The 12,402-nt window shown below is 41.0% G+C and overlaps 1 protein-coding gene across 5 annotated transcripts in view; it reads left to right on the top strand.

Annotated features, from left to right (window-relative positions):
- The window catches only part of LOC126162492 (serine/threonine-protein phosphatase 6 regulatory ankyrin repeat subunit A), a 187,173-nt gene that overhangs the window by 54,196 nt on the left and 120,575 nt on the right, over positions 1-12,402 (top strand). For 4 of the 5 annotated variants that reach the window (XM_049919031.1, XM_049919032.1, XM_049919035.1 and 1 more), the window contains 2 exons: positions 9,704-9,943; positions 10,025-10,288. In XM_049919031.1, coding sequence (XP_049774988.1) covers positions 9,704-9,943; positions 10,025-10,288 — 504 coding nt within the window. The remainder of the gene's footprint in view (positions 1-9,703; positions 9,944-10,024; positions 10,289-12,402) is intronic. The other variant, XM_049919036.1, reaches the window with a different exon arrangement.

Raw genomic sequence — 12,402 nt, 5'->3', positions numbered from 1 at the left:
TGCTATACATGTCTCAATTTGCACTTAGCCTTACACTTTATCTACAGACATACAAATGAGAGTGCGCGCAGTGGAACGTTTTACCATTAGCAACTACCTAAACAACGTTTTGAGCTCTCACGAATATTTTCCATCTGCCTCAGAGGATAAGAATGGAAGATGTTATTCAAAAGAATCCCTTGTTACACTACGGCAACCATGACCACCAGACGCTAGCATGCTATGTGTATCGCGTTATGCTGAGATTGGGTCTTTTGCACACACTTCTACCGACCTTTGTACGAAACAAAGTTCACAAACTGGATCATTAACATTGTTTTAAGAAAGAACTTCCACCTTAATGACGCATAATATAACGAACTAATCGCCTACGCCGGATATTGCACCTCGTCTCACACCATAGTTGGTAGCTCGTGATGTGTTTCGGGTTACTCACCTCACTCATGCGAACAAACCAGTGTTAATCACGACAAACAGAGCTTTACAAGATGTTAGGCTAAAATAAAATTATTCAACTCCAAAATTGTATTAATTGAGGCAACTGCAACCCTATAATACTGCACGGGAGTATTACCCACGCCAGCTTCAAATTAAAGGCTGTGATGAAAGTGGCACCAAAATTGCCGACAACTGACATCGTTCAGTCTCTTCAAACCTGTGCGCCACAACTTGTGTGGTCACAATGTAGCCAATCTCATTGCCCAAACATACAGATTGTGGACGACAGTCAGTGAAATTCAGATCAGTTTGTTTTATTTTGGCCATAATGCCCAACATGACCGACCCGAAACATGGACAATGTGAAACTGAAAAGTTTAGTCGAAGGAGTGGTTTGTGGCATCCTGAGACTGAAAAATCATTATCAGAATATAGTTCGAAATCTATGGAATGAAATCGCGGGTTTATTGGAGACCATAAACTGGCAAAATCTTTATCAGAAAGTTTAGGTGTATATTATAACCTCGAAAAGTAAAATGTTCAAGTGACAAGGCTTTTTGGGTTGTGGTAGGTGGACGTAAGCTGTGTGCAAATTATACTGCTTACTGGTGTTTTTATGCCGGTAGGCTGGTTATTGTGTTACTTGAAGTGGTTTGCAGATTGTTGTACATACGTGTTTCCACTTTACAGTGCTTTAGGTGTTCAAAGTATCTTATTCCAGACTTCGCGTTTGTCTTTCACATGTATGCTGAAAGCAGTCATTGGAGGTTAACTGATGTCAAATGTATTCTATAATGTATTGACAGAAGTTTATTTTATTATTCTGTATGTACTAGTACATCTTGTATGACGAAGCCAATATCATTGTAAAATGATCTACGGTGAATAAAATTCTTGATTCTTGATGTATGTCTGCACAAATTCAAATAAATTCAGCAAAACAGATTTCAATTACTTGCCTAGAGGTGTGATTTGAGCTATATTAAAAAATCCGATACTACATTAAAGATGCAATTCTGCCTCAAGTAAGACTAGATGTGACACTAGGAAATTTGATGTCTTTCTATAAAGTAAAATTTCAAGTTTTTGTGTGATAATGTTGGTTGCTATTTACGATGCCCTGAATACTGATTTAAAAGTTAATATTTTCACTCCTGTACTCCAAATACTACGAAATTTTGAATTTATCCTATATCGAATTTTGGAGCTAGGCTTCATGCAAACAAAACACACTGTAATATCGTTGATTTTTGTAATTATAAGTTACACTGCATCTGAAATAATGTTGCCACCAGGAATCTTGTTACGTCTTTTCTCAGATCCAATGGGCAAGTGTTCAAAGAGCAGCAAAGTTTCCAGTATTAGAATCTAATTACCTGACCATACATACTGTCAGTGTCACATTAATATTCAAAGTTTTTAGAATAAAATGAGCTGCTGTGAAACCACTAATCCACTTTTGATTGCTTACTCACACACAAATTTTATCCATTCATCATCAAAGAGAAACATCTAACTTCACCACGTAAATTAACCATTATGTGCTCATAACCTCAGTGGCAAAACCTTTATACACAGTCGCCACTGTAGGCCATTAAACCATGCTCTGAACAATGTGTTTCGGAGAAATGCTTAGTGCTGTGCACCATTGAAACTATACATTTTCATAACAAAATTTCGCAAAACTTTTCTGGTAATTCCAGTAACTGAAGACAGGGTCTACAGTACTCAAAACGTTCGTTTCGGGACAGATATGGCTCATTTTGCATCACTCTAATAGCAAACGCCACATTGCATCACACCTCTGGAGGTTAAAACCTAACTGACTTCATACATAGACTAGATTCTAACCTAACCTGCTACCTCGCCAAAATATGCCAAATGATACCAGACGTACTGTGACCAAGCTGTCGTCCGATAGCATCGGGCGACCGCAGCCTAGCGTGCGCTCTTATTACTTCCGTAAGAATGAAATGCTGACTGTACTGACTGCTTTTCTATTAAAAGATTGCAGAACTTTGGCATGTGATTGCTCCTACAATCCAACTATTTCAATGAACATGTTTATGCTAATTTTAGCCTTTTTAAGCTTAACTCCCAAAACAAATTACGTATATATTGCGCTTAAAGACATATACGGCTTACCTAACAACTTCGTAATAGTTTTCAAGAATGTTAGCTTATACATAATAAATCAATCTGCTTGCAAATATTCTTATTACTTGTAACTAAATACGCTGTTGCCGAATACCTCTTATAGAATTCTGTCTTCCAAACAAAACGTAAAATAATTTGCTAATAAAACTTTCCGTTATCAATATGATGATATTCAGTCGTCTAAATAATATTATTTTCCTACACAAATCATGTCTTGGAACTAAATAACTTAATAATTCTTGCCATTCGTAATCAATAAACGACGATCTTAAATAATGGCCAATCACGTACTTTAAAACCTCCCAGGATATATCACTATCAGTTCATTTCACCTACTGGCCCGTGGAGTAAATGAGATATTCTGTACCATTAAAGTAAGGCCCTTCAGAATAATCAAGCCCGATATTTTTAGTCCAATGTTTTACGACAAATCGAGATTAAAAATTCTTGTTTAAAGAGCATAAATCTTTCCGCTAAAGTCAGTGATTGAAGTAATTATACACCAGTGATATAATCCCTGCCGGACTGATTATTAATAGTATCTTTCTGTGCTATCATTACAGAACATTTCATAATATTAGCTGCTGAAAATCTTATTTCCTGTTTTTAACACGCAAATTGTTCAGGATTTTTCCTTCCAAATGAATTATATTTTTTTACTAGTTTTGGTTGCTTTATTTTTTGTAATTAATAACCACGTTTTAATAACTTTGATTATTCCGCAAGTGTTAAAGTGTTTGACTGTATTGGCAAACCTCTCTAATTACATAATTATTCTTTATTTTAAATTATTACTTTCTTTAATCATGTCTTTTTTTCTTTCTTTGTGCCAAAGAATAGTAGGTGGCTTTCAATGTTGTCTGGAGCGACACTAGAGCTCCTCGCTGTGAGAAAGCATACATTCATATGCATCGTAACGGTTGAGTCTGGTTTTAATTCTTTTCTACTTCATTAATGAAATAATTGTTATATTTTTGCCTTCCATGCAATGGTATATTACTAAGAGACATGAATTATTGTGAAATAAGTTAAAAAAAAATCTGAATGACACTGGTTCAGTGCCATAAGTAAAACAATTCGTGAAGCAATACTTTCAAATATGTGTATATTTGCAGCTTACTCTGCTGAAAGCAATCCTTTGTTACGCCCATCCGGCCTGGATCTTCGCCCCCCCCCCCCTTCCTTTTATAAATCCCTCCAAATCCTTGAACGCCATGCTCTCCGCCTCACCTATCGCATCCGTCTCCCCTCCCACACGCGGATCCTGTATGATCTCATCCCCTTCCCCCACCTCCTCCTCTTCCTTGAAAGGATATGGATCCTGCACACCTCCCGCAAACTCGATCCTCCTCATCCGCTTGTCTCACCAATCCTCTCCCACCCCCGCCCGTTGCCGCGCCTGTATTCCCACGTCCCACCCGGTCTCCATCTCTCCACCCTCCTTACCCTCTCCCAAGGTGGCTTCCGCCAGCTCCCCCTCCCTGATGATGTCCTCCTCCCCTCCATCTACCCCTCCTATCAACTTTGATCTTCCCCCCCACTTCCTGTGTCCTTTCCTTTAGGCACCCTCCCTCCCTTCTATTCCCTTCCCTTCCCTTCTTTTTCCTTTTCCCCCCGTCCCCTCCCTCCTCCCCTCTTCCCCCGGGCTTCCCCTCCCCCTTCCTCCCTCACCCTCTCTCCTCTGCCCAGGGCATCTCTGCTCTCCCCTCTCCCTCTCCCATTCCCCTTCCTCCTCCTCCTCTCTTGGCAGGTCCCTGGACTCGCACACGCTGAGTGAACATTCGCGCGCCGGAGATCGTCGCCATCAGTGTTTCGTGTGTGTGCCTTCGTTTGTGTGTTAGTGTTGTTCGCCATCACGCCACCACCGTTCACGTGCCGTCGCCATCATCCATGTTATGTGCACAGTGTCACCTAGTGTTAGTGATGTTTCTCGTCCAGCGTGAACGGCTCCATGTTTTTTCGATTTTTAATGTCTCCATTTTTTGCCCACCGCTTTGACTGTCTTCTCTGTGCCACCTTTATGTACTACTTGTTGTCAAACTCAAGGCTGAAGAGCGGCGTATTGTGCTGCTGACAGCCCGCCTTTGTATAAGGTGTTTAAAATCACAATAAAGAAAAAAAAGAAAGCTGAAATCAATTGAATATATACATTTTCCATGCATGAGAAGCATATATTTCTGTTGTTGTCTGTTAGTATCGTAGATACTTTCCATGCCAATTTTTTTTTTTTTTTTTTTTTTTTTTTTTTAAATCTAGTTATTCGCCCATTCTTACACTTCACTCATTTCTAATACTCCAATATTTTTTAAATGTAATTTCTTTTGCTTAAAAAGCATTTTTTGAAGCCACAGTTGTGGTGGCTATTTGTTACATTAAATAAAGTAGGGCCTACATTCCATACAGGATTCCTCCGTTCCTCATTCACTAATTTGATTGAAAGCATAGCGAACAAAACTACGTTATGTTGGCCCGCCCAGTAGGCCATTTAGTCTAATGCACAGCTTTCTAGATTGGGAAGGAGTGCCTGGTCCCCGGCACAAATCTGCCTGGCAAACTTGTGTCGACGTCCGGTGATCTGGCAAGTCTGTGGATGGTTTTTGGCAGTTTTCCATCTGTCCGGCGAATGAGGGCTGGTTCCCCTTATTCCACCTCAGGTACACTATGTCTGCGATTGCTGCGGAAACAAGTTCTCCGTGTACGTGTACACCACCATTACTCTACCATGCAAACATAGGGATTACACTTGTCTGGTGTGAGACGTTCCCTGTGGGGGTCCACCATTGGCCGAACCGCACAATAGCCTTGAAAGTGTGATTCGGTGTGGGGCGGCAGAGGGGTGAAGTGGACTGTGGTAGTCGTTGTGGCGTTGTGTACAGCTGCAGTGGGGATGGAGCCTCTCCGTCATTTCTAGGCTCCCAGTTAACATACAGTACAATACAATACAGTGTTATGTTGAGTAGGTATATGTCATCTTTCTGCACAAGATCGGTTCTTCTACTATTTACTGGCAATTTTTGTTCTTAAACCACATTATTCAGCAAATGTCTGTACACAACAAGAGAGTCGTAAATAAACTGCCGCGTAATGTACTGTTTTGTACATCTTAGGGTTCTTAGGGAACTAAATAATGACATATGTGGTGTCATTTTTTACTTATTGTTTATTTTTATGGCACTACATACACAATTTTGAAAACTATTTTACGAATCAATATAAACATTAGTATCTGCACTCACCCAATATTATATTCAGAAGTGTCGTTTGCTGGCTGGTTGGGACACCATTGTGGCTGAGGGTAACAAAAAGAGACGGAGTGTCGTGACTGTTGTCATATGACGATAATGTCACATCGGCTAACAACTCCACGACAAGTGGACTAAATATCAGAATAATAATAATAATTGAAATAATTAAAAATAAACCACTAAAAACCACTGACACTTAGACTTTGAGTTTTAACAGATTAGGCTAGAGAGTCAGTTTGGGGATTGGACTAATACTGGGATATTCTGCAAACTAAAGACCACAGTGGAAGCCACTTGTAACTTTTGATTCACAGTGGGTGAGTCAGCTATAGGCTCAGTTAGATGGTTCCATGGTAAGTTGTTTAGTTCCAGAGAGGACAAAATTAAATCTTGAGACCTGAGTTGCAACATTAAATCAGTCGCGACCCATATAGAACCATCCTGATTTATGTCTCGAATCGACACCAAACAATCCCTGTAAGTGCTGCTGACAGTTTTTGCTAAGTGTACGTCAGTCAGGAACAAGATTGCCTGACTACTCCTCTAAGAAGTTTATAAACACTGGGTTATTTAATTTCCATAAAGGCATATCTGCACAAATCATGGCATAACACAAATCTTTCGAGAAGGTCGAACTTTGGGAGCTACTGGCTGTTACAGCAGAAAAAAAATGTTGTTTGAATTTATTCTTCCTTGTAATATTTACCACATGTTTTGTGGCAGATATCTGCTGTGGTCTAGAATGAAATTTTCACTCTACTGTGGAGTGTGTGCTGATATGAAACTTCCTGGCAGATTAAAACTGTGTGCCGGACCGAGACTCGAACTCGGGACCTTTGCCTTTCGCGGGCAAGTGCTCTATCGACTGAGCTACCCAAGCACGACTCATGCCCCGTCCTCACAGCTTTACTTCTGCCAGTACCTCGTCTCCTACCTTCCAAACTTACAGAAGCTCTCCTGCGAACCTTGCAGAACTAGCACTCCTGGAAGAAAGGATATTGCGAAGACACGGCTTAGCCACAGCCTGGGGGATGTTTCTAGAACGAAATTTTCACTCTACAGCGGAGTGTGCTCTGAGTGCTAGTTCTGCAAGGTTCGCAGGAGAGCTTCTGTGAAGTTTGGAAGATAGGAGACGAGGTACTGGCGGAATTAAAGCTGTGAGGACGGGGCATGAGTCGTGCTTGGGTAGCTCAGTCGGTAGAGCACTTGCCCGCGAAAGGCAAAGGTCCCGAGTTCGAGTCTCGGTCCGGCACACAGTTTTAATGTGCCAGGAAGTTTCATCTGCTGTGATATTAACCATTGCTCAGTAGACAAGCATTTTTCACAAGCGTTACAAAACAGTACTTTACCATTTGTACTCAAAGACTGGTTTGGGAACTCTTAAATATATTTTTTTTACTTTGAAACACAATGGTTGCTTATCCTTCGACATTTTTGTGTGTATATAAAACAGACACATGCACACAGACTGTGTTATACAACTTTTGTACTTGAAAGAAAATAGATGCATAATTAACACAATGACGCATAGCGGGAAACCTCATCATTACCAACAGTGAATGACAGGAAGTGAAGTTCTACATTCAGCTAGTGTACTACTTGTGAAGGTGCACATCAGACGTTGCGCGTTGAACATTCAAGTGTAAAGGCGGGTCCACACTGAGCGCACCGCGCCATGCTGCTGCACCCCGCACACAGCTGTAACAGAGAGGAGTGCGCTGTCTGCACCCCGCCGCGCTGCTCTGAGGCACGCACTGTGTTCCAGTTGGAGTGCGCGCATGGTCTGAAGATGGAGTGAGCCGAAGCCCTGTCTAAACTGAGCGTGCACAAATGCTCCACTTCCTTTGATGTACCGACAACAGCCGGAAAACTGCGCGGCACGATGTGGCGCAGTGCGGTTCGCCATCCACACTGAGCGCGCAGAGCTGTGCAGAGCCATTTTGCGCAACATGGCATGGCATGGCGCGCTCAGTGTGGACCTGCCTTAACAGTGAGGAAATGTTTAATGCTGCAGCCTTATTGTTCAAATCGCTCGCATGAACTAGCCCGCTTGATTGTAAAGCTTAACTATTATGCATTCCTCATGAAAAACAATTGAATGACAAAACAGAGAATGTGGAGAAATAGAAATCGTGTAACATACCTATGAAGTAAACAGTGTATAAGGTACCATCAGTCGGTCAACTTCTTAGTGAGCTCTTGCACCCTAGTTTCGACTGGTAAATTTCACGGATGCTGAAAGTGCCGACAGTGTTTGCCATCGAAAGAAACTGCATTCTATCTGCCTGTATTTATATCACATTCATTACTACAAACAAGTACCACATTTGATAATGGTGTGTTTGAAAATGTGCTTTCATGATATCTTGTAACTTTGGTGAGACATTTTTACTACAGGAGATGACCCTTAGGGAAGGGTATGTTGACAGCAGTGGACAACATGTCAAAAAGTGCTAACCCCTTCCCACCACTCGGAAAACGTAATTTCAATACTTCACAAGATTTTATTTCTTTCCTTTTTCTCACAATTCCTTGGAATCAACACTAACAGGCTTGCAGGCTATCTGAAAGACTTGGCTGTTTCAGATGGTGTTATTTGTGTTTTCGGAGCGCCCATTCCTAGGCCAGGAATCGCACTTTGAAGTGTCATTTAATGAATTTTTTAATGCTGATACACTTCAAAAAGATCGATTTTATGTAACGTAGTGTTGAAAATATGGATTTATGCAGTTTTAATCGTAAAATATGGACTAAACTTTGAAATATGGAAAAATATGGAAAATGAAAGTTACATTTTCAGACTCCAAACAACCCCCAACTACCCACTACTATTTCTGAAAGATTGACCCTCAAGCCAAAACTAAGCTGCAGATCTCTCAAGCTCAAACCATACTGGCCATAAGCCCTAAGTTAATTTCATTTGGAACCATTTCTCAATCAAATGAACAGCATTCCTCTCAGCCTTTAACAATCAAGTTATTAAGTGCGACCACCTGCTGATGCTGATATTGACAGCTGCATGGTTATTTATTCCATGTGATCTTGTGTTCTGCTTTGCCCCAATCACATTCCCACCAAGACTATATTATAGTGCTTCCGCTACTTCAACATTATATAACAAATATGTATGAGAAATACACAACACACACATCTACACTTAACATTCTTATGAGGAGTGTGTGTGTGTGTGTGTGTGTGTGTGTGTGTGTGTGTGTGTGTGTGTGTGTGTGTCACTGTCTTGATATCAGTTCTGAAGAACCACTCAAGAAACTTATAAGAATAAGAGAGAACTGTTGAATGTTGTGCTTTGATTTTAATATTTAAATGCATAGGAATGAAAAAGATGACTTTTATGGAGGTGATTTTGTACAGCTTTATTATCAGGCTCAAAAACCATCTCAATTATGTGTTTGCATAATTGGAATAACTGTGATAACAGTTATTAGATGTACATTGTTCCCTCATTGATATTAGGTGTAATATTAGTTGTATATATACCTTATGTCCAACTGCAAACTACGCACATGCATTGCTGAGGTGGTGTTTGGACCCAATGGCGGTCTGATCCTACACCAGCATTGATAGTCTATAATAAAATATACCATTAAAGATATTTATAGCATAATACAGTTCTTAAAAAAGTTTAGTTATGACTTTAATACTACCTTCCTGGAACATATCCTTTCCCTGTTAGTATATCATTTGTTGGCATTTGTCCTATGTAAAATTTTGTGTAATAAATATAGTAATAAGAAGTCCTTGTCAGAAATGTGTATATAAAGGTAAAATCCTGCTGCTGTGAGCTAATCAGATATTTACTGTTATTGTCTTTATCTTGCTCTAAAAAGCTAATGTGGTTCCAGGTGCAAACATGAATGTAATCTGTGGACAAGGACGTACATCTCTGGGACTGGCTGCCGAGCTCGGTAATACAGCAGTGCTCCAGAAATTACTAGATTTCAGTAATGCACCAGCAATTTACAGCCGAGAGCGTGAGAATAGAAAACGTCGTGCAAAGAAGTGGAAACGTGATCCAGAATTGGGTGGGACACCAGTAAATCAGAATCATACAGCTGCTGCACAAACTAGCACCAGTAATCAAGGTTATTTTGTAATGGTTCATGGTGATGATCCATCATCAGCTTCTACTGCCTCATCCTCATCCTCATCTGCATTTCCTTCAGCAGAGGTTCGCACTCCTGAAGGCATGGATGCACTAGAATGGGATCCAGAGATGTCAGCAACTGCTCCAGGGCCTCCTGATAAAGATGAGGAACATTGGAGTAGACTTTACATGTGGTATGCTGGTATACTTGACAGAACTAGCACAATGTATGACATACCACATAGTTGTGATGTAAATCACCAGGATTACTACAGTCGCTGTGCTCTGCACTATGCTGCAGAGCAAGGTCATGAAGATGCTGTTTTACTACTTACTGCTGCTGGTATGAGGTCATTGTAATACTTTGTAATTGATTTATGTTACAGTTTAAATGAATTTATCCATCTAGTTAAACCAACTAAAAAAAATTTTCAAGGCATGGCGGCACTTCTTTTATTAATTGATACTTGTTATTGTAAAAAAAAAACTGATAGAATTACATTCAGAAAAAAACTCTTTCATCATGTTGTATTACATATAAAAAACTTTCTTTTTATTCTTATTACTCTCTATCTTTGTTTGTCACATCTCATATTTGGAAACTAGAGACTGCTATTCGGTTCTTAATGCTTTTAATGAGCTATGCCTGTTACTTAAATTCCAGAACCAGGGAAATTTTTTGAACTATAGAGTATCTTCTGTTTTACTTTCTTTAGACCAAAACAAGAACAGGGATGTTCTGCCAGCATTGATAAAAGTTATGCATTAAAACTTTCAAATGGAATTAGGGCAACATTTTTTTTCTTTTTGTATTCCAGGCAATTGTAGATACTATTATCATTTCCATCCATATGTGTGAGAAATCTGTGTCATTTATTTATTTTAATGATGAAAGTATCATTTCCCTGATATCTTAATGCTATATGGAACATTCCAAGTAGTGTACAAAATGATACATTTTCTGAATGAATTTAGTCTGCCAGTTTGCAAGCTTGGTTTTAATTTATATTTGCATTATACTCTGTCTATGATTAAACTGATTTAAGTGAAAAACAATGTAATACATTAATTAGGATAGCTCAGTATTTATCAAATGGAAGAAAAAATCGGAGTACTTGAATCTAGAGACAGGGAGGAGGTATATAGTTAAGAAAATGTTCTATTGAATGAACTATGGTAGAGTAGAAAACCTGTGAGGAGTGGGAGGCTGCTGTCAAGGACAGGGGTGAAATGTGACCCGGAGAGGATAGGAGAGGAAGGGAGTGGCACGAAGAGGACTGGCATGACTGGATATAGAGCCCATGAGGCTATGGGTATGAAGGATATGTTGCTGGGAGATTTTCCATCTGCACTGTTCAAGAAAGTAGGAGCTATGGTGGAGATCCCAAATGGCATCAGCCATTGAAGTCAATTACATTATGTTGCACAGCATTCTTTGCAATTGCGTGCTCAAGTTGGCCTTTGACCACAGTTTTGTGGTTGCTTTAATCTAAGTGAATAGTTTATTTGTGCTAATATCCACGTATAATTCTGTAACGGGAATGGAAGAGGAGGTGATATATCATTTTTTGGGACAGGTCTTATGTTGTAACTGCGACCGTTCCGGTCATGGGGTGGCCGTGAACAAAAGTGCGGAGGTACCGAATGGGAGCGGCCCGCGAACCAACAAGAGGGACGAACAGGAATGGATGGACACACACTACAACAGACGACCGAGCAAGACACCAAGGACAGCAACACACAAGAAGCAATGGGGTCACGAGCGAAAACCTCACAAAATCAACAACGTCCACTTGGACACAGAAACAAGCAAAGTAAACACAATGTCTGTAAGCGAGATACTGAGAGACTCACACGAATATCAGACTGCCTCACTGAGTGAGATGCAGGCACTTAAATACATGATAGGTTACATCGCTATTGGCCACTGGGACCACGTGCTCCACAGTGGCACCCTAACATTATACTTGGGCCAGGAGTGCACGCAGCCATGGCTTACAGTGCGATGGCTGGAGAGATCTCTAGTGGTAATCAAGGTCCACGCCATCTGGCGCAGATTCGAAACCTGCGGCGCTCAGTACCAGATCCCTCCTCCCTGAAACTTGTGCGTAGGGGTGGAAATGCCACGGACTGTGCTGTGGTTGGCAGATGGGAGAAGACCTGGGCTCGTCAACTGCCATTAGCAGGGACGAAGGGAAATTTGAGGTGCCCATGATGGCCGACCCAGAGGCCAGGGCAGCGGAGGGAGCCACAGATCCACCTGGAGGCTGGGAGGGCCGGTGGCAGGCTCGCAGGGAGGCAGCAACTGGGGCAGTGGCGGCGACTTGAGGACCACGTCTGTACCCGAAGGAGGTAGTGGAGGAGGAGGTGGCAGCGGGAGTCGTGTGGGGTAAATTGGCGGAGCTGGTTATGATGGCATTTCAACCGCCTTTGTCAATTGTTGTTTAAATGTGCAGA

The sequence above is a fragment of the Schistocerca cancellata genome, chromosome 2, assembly GCF_023864275.1.
Source record: "Schistocerca cancellata isolate TAMUIC-IGC-003103 chromosome 2, iqSchCanc2.1, whole genome shotgun sequence".
NCBI lineage: Eukaryota > Metazoa > Arthropoda > Insecta > Orthoptera > Acrididae > Schistocerca > Schistocerca cancellata.
This window is presented reverse-complemented; position numbering and strand designations above follow the sequence as displayed.